General features: G+C 28.7%; 1 protein-coding gene across 2 annotated transcripts; it reads left to right on the top strand.

Moving 5' to 3' along the window:
* The first annotated feature begins 4,408 nt into the window (after nucleotides 1-4,408).
* On the top strand, nucleotides 4,409-21,917 carry LOC100215933 (putative leucine-rich repeat-containing protein DDB_G0290503). 2 transcript variants are annotated; one of them, XM_065810859.1, is made up of 12 exons: nucleotides 4,409-4,828; nucleotides 5,172-5,342; nucleotides 5,507-5,570; nucleotides 6,142-6,212; nucleotides 9,796-9,894; nucleotides 13,641-13,857; nucleotides 14,291-14,422; nucleotides 15,045-15,498; nucleotides 16,458-17,001; nucleotides 17,266-17,404; nucleotides 18,249-18,367; nucleotides 21,605-21,917. In XM_065810859.1, exons 1-12 carry the CDS (start codon nucleotides 4,667-4,669, stop codon nucleotides 21,740-21,742), a joined length of 2,310 nt encoding a protein of 769 aa, XP_065666931.1. In that variant the 5' UTR covers nucleotides 4,409-4,666; the 3' UTR covers nucleotides 21,743-21,917. The 2 variants fall into 2 exon arrangements, with proteins under 2 accessions (XP_065666931.1, XP_065666930.1); XM_065810858.1 differs by having other exon boundaries at nucleotides 4,565-4,828; nucleotides 14,291-14,428.
* Nucleotides 21,918-22,256: the final 339 nt, after the last annotated feature.

Below are 22,256 nucleotides of genomic sequence, written 5' to 3'. Positions count from 1 at the left end.
TTTCTCGGTCATATATATCATTAGTTGATTGCTACGGGTTTTCATGCTAATTCTTTTTGCGAAATTCGTCCCCAAGAACATAGTGTTGATATCATTTATGATTTTTAAATAGAGTTTTACAAATATTTGTCCGAAGGGAATTGCTTGTGTAGTAATTATTAATGATTTTCTAAAGCGAATATTCCAAATGATTGTCTAAAGGGAATTGGTTGTGCAGCAATCATTACATAAAGCATATTTTTTATTTATTTTTTCAATGCGTGGCAAAATTGTCAAAGATCATTGTTGTCTGTATATTAAAATATGGATAAAAATAGTTTTCTAAATTCGCTTTTAAAATCTTACAATAATGCTCATCCGTCTGAGAAAAAAGCCGATATTCAAAAAAAGTCCATAAAATATGGAATGAGATCAAGGAAAAGCAAGATTTTAGTGCGGCCATGGCGCAGTGGTTAGAGCGCTTGCTTTATAAGCAGGAGATCCAGGTTCAAAACGTGCTCTGGACATATTTTCGCGTCACGGTAAGGAAGGAGGCGTAAACTTCGTGGTTAAATAAATGCACTTCCGCGGTGCTCTGTGACAAGACCGTTAGGACTTCTTGGGGCACCTAAAAAAAAAATTAGATTTTGAGGTTCAATTAAAGACTTTAATCCAAAAGTATACCTCAATGGTCTTGAAACAAAAAGGTTCTTTAATGTCATTTTGGGCCCATCAAACAAACAAGCAATCTATCCCTTCCCATGCCAGTTCATCCTCTTTAGAGTTCCAGCTTTTTTCAGATCAATTTATTGAGCCAATAGATGTCGTTGATACCACGTCAGATGCCTCTCAAATTGTCAAATCAAAGTTCAAATTGAGACGAAGAAGGCCAAGACTCATGCTCAACACACAATCAAAGCAGAGATTGTTGTTTGAATCAAGAAATAGTTGCTATGAAGAGCAGAAAAAGAAGTGGCCTATAGACCAATGCCGAAGAAGAAACCATTAAAAAGAAAAAGGCCAATGTCCAGGAGCTCACGAGTATTTAAAAAAAGTTGATTGGCAATATAAAGTCAAAACAAAAATTAAGGGCTGAAACAAAAACTGTCATGAATCAGGTAATATTTATCGCATCATATAATAATAATTTACAACAATAATATTGTAGAAAACGAACATTAACTAATTCGTATAGTTCTTTCGGTACTGTAGGTGTTCGCTGACCATCCGAAAGTGAAAAAACTCTTAAAGTACGTGACGGAATTGGTCGCCCTACTATTGAGGTAGAACAATCTAAGATATCGCGTGTCATCATTCAACTTGCTGAACATGGATTTGCTGTCCACGAGAAAAGACAATCAGAAGCGTATAGGGTTTTTTAATTACTTTTAAAGAGCCTTAAATTGTTAGATGAGCTTGGTGCTGAGCTCTACAATCTTAGCAGAAGCACTTTATATACTAGTTTGCTGCCAAAACGGAGCGATCCAGTCAAGTTGATACGGGCTCAAAATGACCTCCATTCAAGTCACGTGGATGGCCCATTTTGTACAACAACTATAAAGAATGTGAAAGAAGTTTGCTCTTTTTTGGGCCCCAAAGATGTGTGCTTTTTAAGTCAAGACGATCAAGCTCGGATCTCTATTGGAATCACCGCTGCCAACAAACAAGCTCCTATATTGATGCATTTGGAATATCGAATTTCTCTTTCTGGTCATGATTGGGTTATCTCTGCAAAGCACAAACTCATCCCATCCGTCTACGCAGGTATTGCAATCAAACCAGATGGGCTTGGAAAATCTGACGCAGTTTCCTATTCCGGTCCCACTTTTGTTGCTATTCCATCTGGAAAGCATTCATCATCGACAGCGTATGCTCACGGATTGGACTTTGAGCGACTTTTGACTCTGCCACAAAAGTTTTGATTCTATCACAAAAGATTCTTTGACCAAGTTGGTCAAGACAGTGGTTGTCTTTAGTGTCGATGGTAGACCAGATGAAAATCCACGATACGCTAAAGTCATCAAAACTTCTTTTTCAAATTTTTTATTGCAATCTATCATTATAGTTATGTTTCTTCTAATTTAAATATTTATTTTGTTTACAGCAATTCATCATTTTCTTACATACGATTTGGATACCATATTCATCATGACGAATGCGCCAGAACGGAGTGCTTTCAATCGAGCCGAGAGAAGGATGGCTCCACTTAGTAAAGAGTAGGCGGGATTAATCCTACCTCATGATCATTATGGACCTCATCTAGACTCTAAAGGTGTTCAAATTCATTTTTAATATCAACTGTTTATCAAAATACAATATATATATATATACAAGGCTTAATTTGCTTAAGGAGTCAATTATCTGGATTGCGACTTATATTTAAAGAAGGACAGTGGATCTTCTTTTGGAGAAACAGAACTTTGAATTTGCTGGAAAGAGCTGTGCCTTGGTCTTTTCAGGTCTTATGATTGACCCGTTTACAAAGGTGGTCGAGTACATCGATCCAGACAAAAAGACGGAGCTCGATGTCTATCATCTATTATCAAAGGATCAGGACTGGTTTGCCTCTCATGTGCGCACCAGTCAATATTTCACGCAAATTGTCAAATGTGAAGATACAGGATGTTGTGCTTGAAAAGGAGCTCTTACTTCCATGTTATTCCTGGTCGATTTCTGCCTCCACCTATTCAAATCAGCCAGTCAGAAGATTTTATGACATACTTTTTAAGAAGGGGGTATAGGAAAAAAGAACAATCGGTGACAAAAGAGGAGGGAGGCAAGGGGTCGAAAAATGCCTAATAAATGGTGAAGCTCTTTATGAACGGACCCTAAGGTCTTTGTGTCAAATTTTTTTTGCCGACCTGATGCCGACCTCCAACAATTGGAGGTCGGCATCATTGGCAAGTGTATTGTTACAATAAACTTATATTATAAAATTAGGACTTTTTCTTTGAAACCCTGTGTATCTATTTTATTAAAATAAAAAAAATTATTGTCAAGTGTGCGCCCCTTCTGATCCTGCACCCCTTCTTTATATTACTTGCTTTTACTTTAGTTTTACTGGAAATTTGTTAAATTTTAATTGCTGTTTTTAATTGGTTTTTGTTAGAATAGTAAATAAAAGTTTTTAAATTGATTTTGTATTTTATTGAGAACAAGAGTTTTTGTAATTTTAAACTGATGATGACAAGTATATAGTCGAAACATGTATTTTACAAAATGAAAAAGTTTGTTTTCATTTTTTAAAATAATTATTCATTTTGTACTTAAGAGAGATTTTGGTAATATATAAATATATACTCTACCTTCATGACACGGTTATAAAGTGATGTAAGAGTCAGTCCTAGCTAGCTATTTTTTAGCTTGTTAGGACTGACTCTTACATCACTTATAAAGCAAAGAAAAGTTTCTTTTTTTTTAATGTTAATTCAACTACTCAAAGCCGAGAAAGCCACTACAAACAAGGAGGCTACTTATTTGTGATTATAAACCCTCTCTCAACTCTATAACCTTGGCAAACAAGGACGCTTCGCGGAGAAACAAGTTGATTGAATTTGTTAACGGGTTATTAACTGAATATAGTTCATAGAACATAGTTTTAGTAAATTTGGAGTAGTTTTTTTTTTTTTTCTTTTAGTTTTTTCATCATTATTTACTGGTCAAAAATCTTTGTCACTCCTGAAGTGATGCATTTGCCACAAAACTTTTTAACAAAATCAACATGTTCTTTTGCATGATAAAGCATATTTAGTGAATGCTTTAAATAAAAACTTCTGATATGCATTTATAATATTGTATATCGGTACGATTAATTAAATTTAAATGTAACGACCAAAATCATGTTTTTAGTTCATAATTACAACTTGAAAATAGTTTAGTACAACTTGAAAATAATTTAGAAAATATTTTTGCATCTTAAATTTATCATATACTTTTTAAGATATTTTGAATAATTCAAAGGTAATTCTGTCTATATATTGTACTTAGCTAATTGTTATTTTGGTCTCTAGTTTAATGATCACACCAATACGCCATGCTACAGGATTGACAATCAAATTCGCCATGCTACAGAATTGACTATCAATTCGCCATGCTAGAGGATTGACTATCAATTCGCCATGCTAGAGGATTGACTATCAAATACGCCATGCTACAGGATTGACTATCAAATAAGCAGAGGTTTATGAATACCTCTGTAAACATTTAAATTGTTTATAATTTGCTTCACATTATTTCATAGTGCAATTTTTCATGATCATTACATCTATTTTGATATAATATTGCCCGTCCCTCTAATATTAAATAAGTTCTTTTTTTTTTACATAACACATTTTTTTTACATATTTTTCTTACATTTTTTACATTACTATACATTTATTTTCATTTTTTTTTTTTGTTCAAATTTATTTTTACTGAAAATTTCAGTTTCATTTTTTTCAAGCCAAAATAGATAAAAAAAAAAAAATTGATGACAAAACAAATGTAATTAAAAAAATATGAAAACATCAATAAATTTATTGTTTCAAATTCTTGAAGTTTTACTCTTTTAAAAAAAATTCTCCTATTCTTTGTCAACATTATTCTCGGAACTTTTTAGCGATCAGAAACTGTTGCAACGAGGTATTTTGTTATTGGATCGTTTTGCAGAAAAACAATCCGTTTTACAAAAAAAAAATAAGCTAAAAAAATGGCACGTAATATGAAAAAGTATACGTTTTTCAGGTGTGGAATACTATGGCTTTCTATGTTGATCTCAAATTTAAAATCCCAATCATTCCTAGATATGGAGGAAATTTCAAGGATGAAATATGGAGTAATAATATCAAATAATCCCGTATTGTTTAATGAGGTGTATTATTTATTTGTTATATATTGTTTAACAAGTTGTTATATATTGTAAATGCTTGTGATTCTATTTTGAGATACAATCGCAAGCATTAGAAATAAGTTAAAAAATTAAGATTTTATATCTTATTTATAATATTTTGAGGGTTTTTTATTATATATTATTGTCGAATGAATGTTTCAATTTAATAGTTTTACCATTTTAAAAGAAAATAAATTAAAAGATAAAAAGTAATTTAGATATACAAATCTATTTTTAACTATTTTTTTTAAATCTGATAAACTATTTGATTTTTAAAACTGAGTTTTTTTATTACTAACTTAAAAATAATAACTCAAATATTTAGAAAATTGGTGAAAATGAGTTGATTATATCCTCTAAACATGGGCAGCAATACGTATGCACTTTACCAGAAATTCAGGTTGATTTAAATGTGGAGCAAAAGAATTCAAACTTTCACTACAGTTTGGTGACAAAGATTTTAGATGAAGCTTTTAATAGATCTTGTCTTACTTATGTATGTTGATATGTATGTTTGTGTTGTTATCCTAGCAAATTTAGAATAGTTTGAAAGCGATATGAATAAAATATGTTAAACCTTAATAAGCCACTTACCTTATATAACTTATGTATAACCTGTATAAGTTAATATATAAGTCGTAAGAATAAATTTTTTTTTAGCACAAAGGGTGGTGGTCATATAATGTGTGCCATAAAGACAAGATAGAACAGTTTCATGTTGAAAGTAAGTCTCATTCTTCAATTTTTTTATGTGCTTACAAATTTACTTTTGACCTGATTTTTTAAAACAGTTTATAGCTCCAAAACTATGTCTTGAAATTTTTTTTGTAATTTTCTTTAATAATTTTTTTCAACAATTTCTTTTTTGTTTAAATATTCAAACAAAATCATACTATTTCTCTGATTAAACAAAAGTTTAGTCTAGAAGTTTGGCGTAACAAGTTGCATAACTTTTTTTGGTGCGCACTGTCAATTAATTTTTAGCTTCTGTGTCTGGTTTTCTCATAGCTTACGAAAATAAGTTTAAAATTAGTTTTAATTAACTTCTGCACCCTCTATATGATTATTTTTCAGATTTTCTGCTTTAGTCAATTTCGAAATACATCACTTTTCTTAAAATCCTGTTCAAATTGAATGGTCTAATCCTATTTTTTACTATAAGTTTTTTCCTCAACAAAGTTCTCTATAAGCTGCATTAACTTCTGATATAAATATAAAATATAATATTTTATCATAAATATTTTATTATAAATAGGAAATTAAAAGTATTGATCAAGTTTATGTTTTTTTTATAGATGATGCAAAAATAAGTTCTGTAACATTGCTTGGTTTTTATGAGTCTGAAGATTATTCAAATGTTTCAGTGGTAAGTATTGTTATGTTTTTTACTAGAATTATGGCAGTTTTAAACAGCTTTATAAATTGTAAAATATTTTTTGATTGATATATAATTTCTTATAGCTGAATGTTTGTAATTTCAATTTGAAAAAGTTCTTTGATTGATTTTACTTGGTGTCTACCAAATCTTGGAAAACAGGAAAAACGGAAAAATCAGGAAGTTCAGATAACTGCAAAAAAAAATTAAAAAAAAAAAAAAATTAAAAAATAAATAAATTAGGGAGCAATCAGGGGAACAGGGTCCTTTTTTTTTCTTTATTTTTGTGTCATTTTTTATGTCACAATAAAAATAGAAACTTGTTATAATTAATTTCATAGGTTTTATGTGATATTTATTTATTTATTTATTATAGTTACAATTAAAATAAATAATAACAAAAAGACAAGAGTTTTTTTTATAGTTTACTTAATAGTCTTCAAAGAAATTGACAAGTTGTATTGGTTACCAGTTAAAAAAAGCTTTCAAAGTATCAGCAGCCACTCCTGTAAAACCACTCCCGAAAGTAAATGTAAATTTCTGAAGCCACTAATAAAAGTTGAAGTAAATATCAGGCAAACAGAATAAAAAGTATATCAACATACAGCCATAAGACATAATGGATAAAAAAGCAAACAATAAAACCACTCAAAAGCCAAAGAAATATATATGACCATATGAAAGCTCATAACTTAAACACAATATATCTAGTTATCTCTAAGGAAATGATGAAGAAAATGATGATTCTGTAAAAAAGCACATAGTTGAAAAAAGATAGAAATTGCAGATCAAAGTAGCACTTCTTGTTAAAGTTGCTAAAGATTTATTCTGGAAAGGAATAAAAAGAAGAAAGAAGAGCTTCAAAAGCTGAGTTGATACAACTGGTTTGTTGTTTAAGAAAAGTAAAGAGCTTAAAAATTTTATAGATTATTGTTTGATGTTTTGATTTTGCTATCTTTTAATTGTTGTTCAACAATCTTTCAGTATTTAAAAATTTGTTGAAATTTTTTATCGACTTGAAAGATGTCTTTAATGTCTATTTTATTTATTTATACATTGCTCATGTTCATAATTTAGTTTTTTTTTTTATTATTTAATATCATGGTTACAGTTAATATAATAAATGTAACAACAGGGCTTTATTTTTAATTGCACATGATTTGTTCATGTACTACACTCTAATCCTCACTAAGGTTAGAATGGCTCATAAAAACAAAAATGAATAACAGATTTTGGATCAGGAAAAGTCAGGAAAGTCCACCTTTATGGGAAGATACCCTGGTTGATAAATTTAATAATTGGTATTTATAAATTTATAAATTGGTATTATATTTAACTTTAACACAGAATCAAATAAAGAAAAAACATTAGAAATGATTTGGTTTAATTAAGTTTGACAATTTATACTTAAATATCATCTAATTTATTAAAAATATATTAAACTAATATTTTGTTCTATTCAGACAGATCAATTGTTTATTTATTTGACATCTACTGTTTATATATTGTTCAGAGTAAACTATAGTATACTCTGACCAATATAGCTTTTTTTTTTATTTCGTCTTTTTTTTTTGTATAACTTTAAAATACAAACCTCAAATTACTTAAAAATCAACATAGTACTACCAAAAATATGATAAGTTTCAATTTCTTTCTAATGAATAGTACTATTTTTTTAACAAATAGTACTGTTCGCTTAACAAATAGTACTATAATAAATAGTAAAATATATTTGCTATATTTTACTATTTATAATATATGTAAAATATTTTTTGAATAGTACTATTATAAATAGTAAAATATATTTGCTATTTGCTTAATAAAAAAAGTGTTTGCTGGCGCATAGTTTAGACAATACTATGATCTTACTGAAAACATTTCATACTTTTAATAAAAAAAGTTTAACTTATTATCCTATTTCTTACGTTAAGAATGAGACTTCATTTGAAATTTTCTTCATAAATGCCTTTGAGCTAATGTTTTTCATCTCTGCTAAAAATAGCCCTTTCTATGAAATCCAGGAGATTCAGGCAGACACAAGTTTTCATTCCTTTATGTTGATTCAATTCTGTTTTACTCTACACTACAGCATTTTCCCTGTTGTTCAAATTGTAATAATTCTGTTGTTAAAGTTATTTTTCATCTAAACTTTTCTACTTGCGGTTCAAGCATTTTGTGGTCACTTGTGTTCCAAGTAAGTCATTTTTTAGTCTTGCAAAAGTTCCAAACAAGTTTAACATACATATTTCTTTATTGATTAATAACAACATTCTTACTGAGTTTTCTACTCTGTCTTCTTGGATTCTCTTTCACTATTCTCTTTCACTACTATGTCTTCTTGGATTCTCTTTCACTATTGACTTTTTAAGGAAACCATATATTTAATCCATTTCAAGGTTAGCATCTATGTTTTCTCTCTATCACCACTATTTTCTTACTTCTGATTCTATTTTTTTAGGTTCATTATTCTCTTGGTCTCTTTTCTCTCTTAATCTAGGTCTAAAAAATGCAGTGTAAATGAAGTTGGCTCCTTTCTAACTGCCATGCTTGAACCTCTTGCATTGATGCAAAGTTTCATCTCTGTAGTAAGGTCTTTATTTTTGCTGTAATTTTTTATCTACAATTATTACCATGGTTATTGATTAAGTGAGGTATTATCTCTTGTTTCACCTTTTGAAAATCAAAGTCATATTTATTTACTATAGCCGTCAATAAAACCTTTTTCTTTAATAAAAAATGTGTTATCTTTTAATTAAAAATTTATTTAGCTTTTCCCCTTAAACATCAGTGTTATTAAGTCATACAAGTTACAGTCTTCTGTTAATACCTTGTTTTGCTTTTTAATTCTTATATCTAATTGCTTATAACTTCTGAATTAAATAATGGCATCTGTTGTTGTAAAATAGTCACTTCCTTGTTGATAAATTTGTTAAAATGTAAAACATTGACTTATATTTGTTTTATTTTTATTTCTAAATAATTTTATGTAATTAGAGAGATTTCAAGTTATTTTAGTTTTTTAAAAATTTCAATAAAATGTTCATCTCCATAAGGTTGATGGGGCTGTTGAAGACCTTAACTAGGCTGCTTATTTAAAATTTATAATTTCAAAACATAAACCTATATTTTTAAAACATGAAATTAAATGGCAGCTACATGTAGCTGGATAGAGATTTAAGTTAAGTGCAGCACTACCAGGTATGTAGTGGTAAAACTCTTTACCACTTGCTTAGGAAGTGATAACTGTACTATTACTGTTTATAAAATAATACCAACAATATTATGTTAAGTTTTATTTTCATTCTTTACAATATTCTTATTTTGGTTGTAATTCTTTGTTAAAAAGTTAGAAAATAACTTAAAACTTGTTTTTAATGTTTTTTATGATATGGATAAACCACTATTGGATCACTTTAAAAGTTGTTTTTTAACTTTTAGTACTTTTGAAGGCTTAAATCAAAAACAAGCTAAAATATAGATTTGCTTAGCTGTAAAACAAATATAATATTTGATATAAGTAATATTTTATATAAATTGCACCACGCTTTTATACTTTAAAAATAAAACTTTTTAGAGTGAATCAGAAATGTTAAATGGACCAGTGCATAATCAAAAGTATACAAATGGAGCAATTTGTGATCTTACATCAAAACCACGAAGTAGTGTAGTGAAGGTTTTAGTTTGTTTTTTAGCTTATAGTTTTTATGTATGTATATTATATATATTCTAACTGCCCAAACCCTTAAAATATGGGTCTTGGTATGTCTATTTGACACCAACCATTTCTATACTGATTCCTTAGTTATCTCAAAGTTTTTTAGTAAACTGTAGAAAAATAATTGATTTAAAAATTGCTTTAAGAGCAAACAAATTAAGATACACACTTTTCCTGGATATGCTATGCAATAAAGTTGCGCTTATATAGCTTCAAAAGTTTTGATTAATTACAATTGGTATAAAAGATTTATAAAATGGTTTGTTGTTCAATTATACCTATAACTTCCATAGCGTGGGTTCAAATCCATCTTTAAGCAAAAAACATTTTTCAATCTTGGCGCTATTTTAAATACAAAGCAAAACAGTTTAAGCAAAAAAGACTTAAAATTTTTAGAAATTTTTTTAAAAGATTTCTGTTATACACGATCGTCTAATTTACCACTGGCTAACTCAACTCATGCTAAACATGTATACACTTACAGAAGTTAGTACGTAGCGCTATAAAAATGGAATTTTATCATTTGTGTAATTTTAAATGACATTTTGGTATTACATATCTGTATATACAATTCTTATACTTATAAAAAAGTGCTGAGACACTTGCTTTTACCTTGGGTTTAAGTATAAATACAAGTTTAGATAAGCAGCGTGACATAATACTGAAATAGTCTGCATTGATGCATCATGTTTTATGCAATGCTTTGATAATGTCATATAGAATAGGGAGCTGCAGGGCTTCAGCACATACATTGACTGAGGTTTTGGGCAGGTATTATCTAGATATTAAAGGATTTTTGTTACAATAAAATGTGTAATTACACACAAGTTTAACAAAGTGTGTAAATAAACAGCAGAATTCATAATCAAAAAACAGTTGTTTGAATTTATTTAAAGCAACTATAATTTGAGTTTAAATGTTTGTAAACATGTGAGTTTTATCCATCCTATTGTGTTTGGTTTTTGTTTAATATAACAGGGTTTACATTCTGCACATTAAAGTTTATACACAACAATTGATTTATAATATATAGGAAAGAAAAAATCTTTTCCCAAATAGTTATTGCTATACTTACCAAATTATATTACCTATGTTCAAATCAGTGTAATAAATGTATAATAGGATTTGTAAATCAATTCTAAAAAAAAAATATGAAGTCATAAATTTGTTTAGACAAATCCAAAATATATATAGTGATACCTCTGAAGAAATCACTTCCTGGTTGAATGACTGTCTATTCACGTATTTTCTGAATAGATATTGATATTCTACTTTAAATATAAGGGAAATTGAGTTAAAATGGGGTACTTAAGGAATTAGACTTTCTAGAGTAACAAAAAATTATAAAAATCAATACGAATTTACTTGAAAATAAAATAATATAAGATTGGCAACATTGTAACAAAGCAAGAACATCATATAAAGTTATTTAACTTATTGAACATTAAAGAAAAAGGTAAAATAGGATTTGGCATGGCGAAAAATGAACGCGGAATTTTGTGTAACAATAAAATTCACTATTTATGAAAAACTCACGTAAAAGTTGGGATTTTTTTTTTTTTCCTCAATCCCAAAACAGGAACATTGAGTTATCTATGGCACTCGCTGTAACAAAAGTATTTTTTTTTCAATTAAATTTATATTGATTTTTATAATTTTTTTTTTTTAAATTTTTTTATTATTCTGATTCACTCCCAACAAGGCTGCAATTAACCACTATAAAGTTGGGAGTTACTAAAAAAAAAGAATAGAGTTATAGAGCAAGGAAACAGTTGACAGAAGAAATGAAAAGTAAACAGATACAGTAAAAGAATGAGACTTTGCTGAATATTAAGTCAAGCAAGATTAAGTTTTAGTTGATGGAACTAGAGATGATAGCTCCTTTGAGCAGCAACCATGATAGTTTTGTAGAAAAGAGAAAGAGATGCAACTTTACCATGATGGGAAAGAGGCTCAAGCTTAGCAGATAGAGCGGATCCAACTATGTTTACAATGCATTTTTGGACCTTGTTGAGAAGAGAAAGAGCATCATTAGGAGATTCAGCCCAAATACAGTATTCCATTCAGGAATAAATAATAGATTTGTAGAGGTAGAGAATGGAATCAGGAGAAAGAAAATGGCGAGCATGATAAAGAGAAGCAACCTTAGCAGATGCTAATTTAGCAGTTGATTGTATGTGTGGTTTCTATGAAAGGTCAGTAGTAAATGATAATCCATAAATAAGAGGACTCAGTGAGAGGGTTGCCATTCATTAATAGAGGAATGCTCACAGTATTGTGGTAGTTGTTTGCAGTAAATAACTGAGTTTTGTTGGAGTTGAAATTCTGTTACAGAAGTGAGATCAGATTCAAGATCGGCTGCCTGTTCTAAGCGATTGAAAAGAGAAGACTTTTTGTCAAGACAGGAGTATAAAGTTGAGTCATCAGCAAAAAGAACTACTTTAGATGTAAGGTTGTCGGAAAATCATTAATGTAGATGAGGAACAAAACAGGACCAAGGATACAACCTTAAGGTACCCCAGAAGTTACTGGAATTCAATAAAAGTGTTGGCCTTTGAGGATGACTTTAATAAAGCGGTTAGAAAGAAACAATTTGATAATCTCAAAAACTTTCCCAGAAATAATCTCAAAAACTTTCACCATATGAAATGAGCTTTTGGAGAAGACCAGCATGCCAAACTTTGTCAAAAGCCTTAGATATTATTCTAGAATGGCTTTTTATCTTAAGTATCCCATTTTACCTCAGTGTCCCCTATTTTCAGGACTCAAGGATTAGAGCGCCTCTCAACAAAGGCATGCTGTGTCTTCATTTGTTGATTTTTTTTTTCTTCGAAGATTTACGCTATTTGGCTTTTTTGGGCTTAAGATATATATATTTTTTCTCTTTATCCTCCAGTTATGCCTTTTTGTAAAATGACGATGTTAAAATGCTGTTTTGACTCGACACGCACTTCAACACACTTTTTATTGGTGTCTGTTTTGGGACTGGCATCAAATCATTTGGAGAAACAGTAAAACACCCTGACCCAATATCTACACCAGGTACATTTTTATAATGGCTTGTCGAAGGCTTGTTTAGAGCCAGCTGCTCAAATTCAGAAATTGAAGGCTTTTTTTAATTTTTTTTATTGGCAAGTGTTTTTTTTCCCTAAAAAATGCCTTTATTTGGCAATCTTTCCATCAATGTGTCATTACAACATGCATTGCCATGGGGGGTACTGTTGCCTAAATTATTTTCCTAGAAGAGCCCCTAACTATAGTATTATAGGTCTGTTTGTCCTTGTCCATTTATTGATTTTTTTTGAAGGTTTATGCCATTATTTATATGCAAGCTTAAGTTCTAAGCTTTAATTTTAAGTACCAGTTTCTTAAGTTGTAAGTTAAAAAAAATTAGATTAAGGTGATGTGGAAATTTGTATTTACTTTTTAACAATAATTACACTTGTGTTAACCTCATTAATGCATGATGTCAAGGTTAGGTACATCAAAGATAATCCTAGATGTCAAAGTTCTATAAAGTCTTCAATATCTGAAAGCTCCAATAAAATTCACAATTGAAAATTAAGTTGTTATTGTAGTTAAAGTCAAATTATTATTGTATTTAAATAATGAATTGTAATTTGTATTATACCATTTTTTTAATTGTAAATATTCTTTTTTATAGCATTGTAATCTCTGTTATAACCTTGTTTATTACATCATAGTACATATGTGGTGAAAATAATGCAGTTTTGCAAGTTGATGAACCTGAATCATGTCAATATGTTGTTACAATTAGTAGCATAAAACTTTGTTCTCATCCATTATTCAAAAAGCAAGAAGAAAATGAACATTTCAACATGGTATGCTCACCCAGTCTTTCTCAGGACGCATACAGTAAATATTTGAAGTTGAAGAAAAATAAACAAGCTAACAGTAAAGGTAGAGGTTTTTTTCTTTTGGTAACTCATTTGCAGGGATGCGGAGTCCCAAAAGGACTCCGGCTTTATATCTCCGTTTTTTTAAGGTCTGTAGTGTCTAGAAGCTCTTTAATGACTTGGAACTTATTGTTTTTAAGCCCAGAGTCCTGGATTCCCAGAGTCCTTGCTGCCATTATACCTAAAGACTCCAGGTTAAAAAAATAGTTGTTCCTCTTACCTAAAAGTCTTATTTTTTTCCCTATTAGTAGCCCATAAACTTTTTTATATTTTTAGAGCTCGTTGATACCAAAAACTAGGAAAAAGTAATTTTTTTGTGACTTTAAAATCCGGAGTCCTTCTTGGGACTCCACATCCCTGCTCATTTGTATTTGTTTTAATTTTGATGTAGAAATTTAAAAAAGAAGTCTTAAAAATGTTTATTTTTTAAAACTCAGAGTTAAAAGGCAAAAATAAAGAAAAGGAGGCTGCAGCAAATAAGAAACCAGATATCAAAAATATTTTTCAAGACCTTAAAGATACTGCTACTGGTTTGGGCATGTTGTTTGGAAGTTTCTTCGGAGAGTTAGGTGAAAGTATGCTATTATTTGTTTATTGGGCTTTAACAGGATAACATAAATTAACAAGAAAATTATGTTTACATAGTGTTTGGTTTTTATGAAATAATATTAGATATGAAATAATATTAGTTAAGTTAACTAAATAGTATATTTAAACTAAGTTATTAATATACTGCAGGGGATTTAAATGCAAATAATATTTTATGATAAACTGTTTGTATACTCAATTAGTATTTAATTATAATTAAAATAGTTATTCACTATATGAATAGATCTTCTAAAAAGTAATTAGAAACCATTAAAGGGTAGATATATTTCTATAGTACCCTATATAAAGAATGCTAGGGGTTTGATATAAACTTGGGGTGTTTTGAAAAAAAATTTGATCTGATATTATAAATATGCATTATAAGTACTCGCTTTTATCATTTTTAGCACCTTATTTAGGCTTAATATTATATACACATACATGTATATTTAATATGCTATATATATAATGGTATGTATATTTAGAATTGCTTACCTAACCATATTTCACTTAACTAGAATGGTAAAACTTTATTTAATTAGAAAATTTTAAATTAGAAATTCATTGACAAAATTCAACATTGTAATACTTTTTTGTTTATAGGTATGCAAAAAATAGCAGCTCCAATTAAAAGTGAAGCTGAAGAAAAACAAATTATAAGCTCTAAGAATGTTTCTCCCATAGTAACAGAAGATATTCCACCGTCTGAAGGGAAACAAGATCATAGTAAAAGGGAAAAAATTTCAGCAGAAATTTTTGAAGATAATCAAAAGACTGAATTAAATAAGTTACCTCTTGAAGGAAATACCAAAAGCAGTAAGATTTCACCATTAGAAACTGATGTAGCAGATAAATTTTATTCTCAAAAAGGTCAGCTTTCTATAGAATATAGTCAATTAAAAGAAAGTGCTAAAGATGAAATTCAAATGTCCAAAAAAATGCTAGAAAAAATGCAGAAAAAGGTTGATGAGTCTGAAACACCTGCAGAAAAAATAGAATGGGAAAAGCTTGTTAAACTATTGAAAGAAGACATTAAAAAATTTGAGGACCAAATGAGGTTTGATGTTTTAATATAATTAGTTTACGAATTTATATGAGAATGTTCCTATTGTTTATTTTTTAAAATATCTTCAAAAGTGAATAATAGAAACTAAATACGTTTTTTTTAAATCATTTTTCTATACTACTTATGTGCTTTTGTGTAAAAAATATACCTGTATTTAATGAACAAAATAAATTAGGGTTTCCATTGCCTGGCAGAATAAAGTTACTTGGGTAATGGTTAATTTTTTATTTTACCTGGGTATTACCTGGATAATTTTATCAATTACTTTTTGTCAATATTAGCAACCAAGATAAAGGTGTGAATTTAGGCATTTCAGATTAAAAAATAACAAGTTTTTAACAGAATAAAATAAAAAAGTTTCATAACTTTTTTTAAACTTTATTTCTCTATTAAGTTTTTTTTGTAGAACTGAATTTTGTTTTAAAATTTGTAAAAATGTTTATAAAATTTTACAAAAAATACATAAATACTTGATCACGAATACTTTAGTGAGTTTTTTGTAAGTGACTGCGTTTATGATAATAACAAACCCTTATGTTCTTACTTTATTAATTGACTAGTTACTATTTAAAAAATTTAAAATTGCCTAAAATTATCTGGGTAATTTTTCAAAATTACCCAGGTAACAGTTAAGAAGAAATTTGCAAATTCCTGGGTAATGGGTAAGGTAATACCTGGGTAAGAAACACTAAAACAAATAAACTTAATAAGTGCAGAAGCATATTTTAAAAACAGTCTAGAATAGGATGCTTTTTTTATTTACAAATTTATTCCACCACTTGTAATAAAAGCAAAAGCTATACAGACTCTGAATTGTTTTTTTTTTATTTTTAAAAATTTTGTTTTATAATTAATCAATGAGTAATGACTTATTGTCATATATTTTGCAATTATATTATACAGTTCATGAATATAATTTTTTCAATATATTCTTTATCACATAAATTTAGTGTGTTGGATCAACAAATGACTGAAATAGAAAAAGTAGAGAATGAAGCAGAGAGAAATTTGCATATTGTTAATGATGAAATAACAAGTGAAAGAAAATTGAAAAAAATTGCAAGTGCATTAAAATCCACAAACAAATTTGAAAAGTCGTTGATTGACCATACCACAGAAAAATTGTCTAACTCAAAGCTAAAAAATGCTGAGGCAAGTGAGAGCAGTTTATCTGCTTCACTTAAGCAATTAGATAAAATTTACAAGATCTTTCAGAAAGGCATACGTGATATACAAATGAAAGATAATGATGCTAAACCAAAAGACTCTCAAGATGAAATTATTAAAAAAAACAGTGTTAATCAAAATTCCAAAAGTTCCAAGTTAAGCAAGCATGTTAGTTCTATTAATGACAAAGATCAGAATGGCATGAGTATTCCTAATGAGGAAATTAATGACAAAAAAAATACTGATGACAAAATGACAAAACATTCAAAAACATTGGAAAATGACAAGGAATCAAATGAAAATGATGAAAATATGTTGGAGGTTAAGGTAAATGTTTTTTTTTAGTATAACAGCTGAGTTCTGACAACACATTCTTTTATTGAGGATACAACATGTTCAGAGAATCTGACACTGCATTCTTTCGTTGTGTATATAACAGATTCAGAAAAAACTCTTTACTATTTCCTCATTTGATTTTTTCTGACAATGAGGTTTTGTAATAACAGAACAGTCCCAGAGGGGGGAGCAGTTAAATAAGGAATAGTTTCCTTTAAACATATAAATGTTTTTGTATTAACATGTTTGTTTTAGTTTGGCGTCCAGTCTTTTGATGATTTAGCAAATGAAATTGATATGGATGATGGTGATGAAAATCTTGTTGACAAAAATGCAAAAGATATTGAAGTAGCAGTAAAAAAACAGTTGCAAGAAGCTGGATTTAAAATGAATGGTATTATTAGCTATTGTTGAAACTTTTATTTCTTTTTAAACTGAAATATTTTTTGAGCAAAATGTTAAAGTATGATAAGTTTTCCATTATTTTAGATTTTTCTCCTTTATTTTTTCTATTTTATTTTTATATACTTTTTCATATAATGTCTTTTTATTTATCTTTGTTATGTATATCTATTATTATCCTGGTCATGGCGTTAAACTGATCTTATAAAGGGACAGATGAGGCTGTTTAGCCATAGAGAAAGAAAAGCCTTAGTTTCCTACAAAAAGGCTTTATTTTAAAATACCCAATTTAATTGTACATAAGGGAAGCAGGAGCTCATAAACCTTGCATGGTATTCTTCCAAGCAATATAACAAAGAAAAAAAAAGCTTAGTCTTTTAAATAACAACAATGACAAAAAATATTAACAATCATATACTCATTATCACTAAGCTTAGTTCTTTAATTTTTATCAGTCAATAATTTTTATAATCCTAATCGAATCTTAGTTCTTTAATCTACCATTATCAGAAATATTGTATCTACATCAACTTTATTGTTGGTGTATTTTTTGAAACAGGATATTATTTTTTTGTTCTGCAAAATACCGTTCTGAAAGTTCATATACTACTAAAATCCTTATAAAGTTATAAAACTTTAAGAAAGAAGATAATAATATAAATAAAAAGTTATAAAACTTAAAGAAAGAAAAGTATAATGAAAGATACAGTTAAAGAAGAAACTAATCAAACTACAAAACCACAAAAAAATAGTTTGTGTGCAATCTTTTTTTTAAGGATTTTTTTTTATATGGGGTATATTATTAAGATGATTATTAGTAACATTTTTCTTTTTAGATAATATCAAAATAAAAATTATAACTTCTAAAGAAAAATTTGATAAATATAATGCAAATTCAAAACTTTTATCTACAAGTGGTTCATTCGATTTTAAAGATTTACTTATGGGTTTATTGGTAAGATTTTTATTTAAAAACTGCTTGTTATTTTGTTAAAAATATCTTCATTACAAATGACTAATAAATGTGTGTGTATATATATATATATATATATATATATATATATATATATATATATATATATATATATATATATATATATATATATATATATATATATATATAAATATATATATATATATAATTACATATTTATACATATAAACACACACATATCAGGCGAATGCATGGGAGAGGGGGTAATGTGAGTACCCCCAATAGACAATATATATATATATATATATATATATATATATATATATATATATATATATATATATATATATATATATATATATATATATATATATATATGTATATATATTGAAAAACTATACATATTGTTACCTTTTAAAGTAATAAAAAACAAAAGTTTATAATATAAATAACTTTGAAAACACTTCTGTAGCCATTGTGCTAACTATTTATCAGTGGTTCAGATACTTCTAAATAATATTTCTGTATATATATATACAGTATTGGACAAAACATTTGCAACCAACATCGAACAATGCTAAAAAGTGTTTCTAATTTTACATGTCTTAAAAACGAAACGAACTATACTACCACAGCAAACAGTTCAGGAGTCTGGAGTCATAGCATGCCATGACATGAGCAATCAGCTGACAGGTGACAGCACACAGGCAGAGTTTCGTTGACAAGTGCCATTTTGCAGCGGACAAAACAACTGCAGTTTTTTTAGTTTGTTTCATTTTCTTAAGTCTGGTCCGTGTCAACAGCATGGAAGTTTTTTAAAAATTAAAAGAAGTATCCAGAAGTTTCCAGAAGCATGCAGAAGCTTCCAGAAGTTTCCAGAAGAAGCATCTGGAAGCATTCAGTAGCATCCAGAAATATCCAGAAACATTCAGAAGCATCCAGACGCATCCAGAAGCATCCAGAAGCATCAAAAAGAAGCATCTAGAATCTTCCAGAACAGGTTCACACAAGTTCATTTTACTATATAAGAGACATGTAAATCAACATGTAATTCAGTCAGTATATGGAAGTCAATCAGTCAGTATTATCAAGACAGTTTATCGAAGTGAGTTTTATCAAAGTGTCTTATCGAAGAACATCAATACAAGAAATGAAATACAACAAGTGTTTCATTACATCAATACAGTCCACATCCAACCAAGATGTTGTGTTCCACAGAGCATTATTGTATCATCACAAGGTAAATGTAACACGGTAAGCCTTGAGAAGCGTGATTATTTATTTTTATTATTTTTATGACTTCAAGTGCAAAAATAACTCCCAATAGTCTTGGATTGGAACTAAGAAAAAAAATTATTGGCGATTACGTAAGTGGAATGTCACAAAAAAGTATTTGTGATAAATATCGCGTGAAAAAACGGACCGTATCAAGACTATGTTCCAAATATCGTTCTACGGGGAAGTTGGCAGCAGATAACAAAGATGGAAGACTGCGTTCCACCACTTCTAAAGAGGATTCTATGATCGTCAGATCCGTCAAGAAGGATCCCTGAATATCATCAGTCGAGATACAAAAGCAATTAGAGCTGCCTGTATCAGACCGAACAATCAGACGACGTGCTGTTGAAGCCGAATTGTTTTCTTGACACCCTGCAAAGAAACCGCTGATTTCACTAAAAATCCAGAAGAAAAGACTCCTGTTTGCTACATCTTATATTGACTGGAATGTGCAGAAATGGCGAACTGTCCTGTTCAGTGATGAATCGAAGTTCAACATCATTGGGAGCGATGGCATTTGCCGTGTACATCGACCGGCCAGAAAACGCCTCGATTTACGTTACTGCCATAAGACCGTGAAGCATGGTTGAGGCAATGTAATGGTCTGGGGGTGTTTTTCTGCTAACGGTCTCGGTCCAATACATCGAAACGATGGAATAATGGACCGTTTCATGTATAAAAATATCCTGAAAGATGTTATTTTACCTCATGCTGAATGGAATAAAATCGGTTTTTCAGCAATAAAATCGGTTTTTCAGCAAGACAACGATCCGAAACACACTGCAAAAGTAGTCAAGCAGTGGTTTCAAGACAACTACCTATCGGTGACGGATTGGCCGCCTCAATCTCCGGATCTCAACCTTATCGAGAACCTGTTGGAGATCGTCAACTGCAGAATTAATCGTGAAGGTGTTCGTAATAAGGATCACCTGATCGAATCTATGCCTCGAAGATCGACAACAAAGTATTCGCCACGAAATATTGATAGCGAAATACAGCTTGGTCAACATTTTGTCGAGTTGCACTTGTTTTGTCCAGAAGTAAATCAACTTTTTTTAATACTTTTGATTAATTTATTAATTTTTGTGTACAAATAATGAACTTTGTGATGAATAAAACTTGAAGAACTTTGTCTCTAAACAGTTACATAGTTATTTCTCTAAATTGAAAAAATGCAGCACTTTTATATAAAGAAACTAAATTAGCATTATTTTGTTGCACTCGTTTTGTTCGATACTGTATATATATATATATATATATATATATATATATATATATATATATATATATATATATATATATATATATATATATATATGTATATATATATATATATATATATATATATATATATATATATATATATATATATATATATATATATATATATATATATATATATATATATATGTATATATATATATATATTTGTTATTATTAATATTATTGTTGGGTCAAATCATTATATTTCAACCAATGGCCTGTGGCTCACCATCTCTGATTTTCCTAATTTTTACATATTGTTATGTGCATCATGTAGATAGGTTATATTTGAAATTTCAGACTTCCAAGTACAATGGTTCGGAAATTATAGCCTTACAAACATGACACAGTGGCCCTTCTCAATTTACTCATGGTCGAAACAGACTACTTTAAAGCTGTATAACTTTTTTCTCACTTTCAACAAGTGTCTCATTTTTTCTAGAACTATTTTCTGGATAATTCTCTCTTTAAAATAGTGGTTTTTATTAACTTGTGTTAAATTAGAAAAAAATTATGACCTCCTTAACTTACTATTATTATTACTATTATCATTATTATTGCTGTTTTTCTAGTTACCATTATTCCTATTATTGCTATTATTATTATTGTTGTTATTATTGTTATTGTTAACAAACTAATAAAGGCAAAATGATATTTTTAATTATTTGTTTTTTTTTAGCACTTACATTCCGTAGTAAATAATTTTATCTTTCACAGGGAAATAGTAAAGAAAAAGAAACAGAAGAAAATCGATACAATGCTCTTCAGAGTAACTATGATACAGTTTATGATGAAAATGAAGCTGAAGAAGAAAACAAACTTGAAGAGGGAGATTGGAATGATGAAGTTGTTTAAAAAAAATTTTCAAACATTTATTAACATTTGTTTTTAAACTTGCTGAATTTTTTTATATTTATGTAACAAGCAAGTATAGTTGATTTTTACATATATATGTAGCAAACAAGGATAATTGCTTCATCACATAAAGGTAGCAAGCAAACAAGAATAATCATTCATATTTATGTAGCAAGCAAGAGATATTGAAAAAATTTGTGAATAGAATTATATAAAAAAATTTATTTATTAGTTTAAAAAAAAAAGAAAAAAAGAGTTTTTTTTGTCTTCATTGTCTTTAACAATTTGTTTATTTGTTCTTGCATATTGAATTTCTTTTTAATTTGTGTGGAAAGTGCAAATTGAGTATAGTTTAGAGAGTTGTAACCAATACACTGTTTTACTGCTAATTTTCAATATCCAGTTATGTTAGTTAGCATTTACATAAAAGCACATAACGTGTCATTTAGGAAGAAAAAACTTCATTTTTTCAGTTAGATTTTTTATAATAAAATATTCTTTGAAACAGTTTGAT

Source organism: Hydra vulgaris, chromosome 11 (assembly GCF_038396675.1).
Source record: "Hydra vulgaris chromosome 11, alternate assembly HydraT2T_AEP".
NCBI lineage: Eukaryota > Metazoa > Cnidaria > Hydrozoa > Anthoathecata > Hydridae > Hydra > Hydra vulgaris.
Note: the sequence above shows the minus strand (reverse complement) of the source record. Positions and strands in the feature narration are given on the sequence as shown.

Bases quoted from the DNA above. Each gene is read 5' to 3' on its own strand.
- LOC100215933 (XM_065810858.1), top strand. From the start codon at position 4,667: ATGGCACGTAATATGAAAAAGTATACGTTTTTCAGGTGTGGAATACTA. The intron at 4,829-5,171 runs GTGTATTATTTA...TCAAATATTTAG, and splicing joins ATCCCGTATTGTTTAATGAG to AAAATTGGTGAAAATGAGTT. The intron at 17,002-17,265 runs GTAAATGTTTTT...TGTTTGTTTTAG, and splicing joins AAAATATGTTGGAGGTTAAG to TTTGGCGTCCAGTCTTTTGA.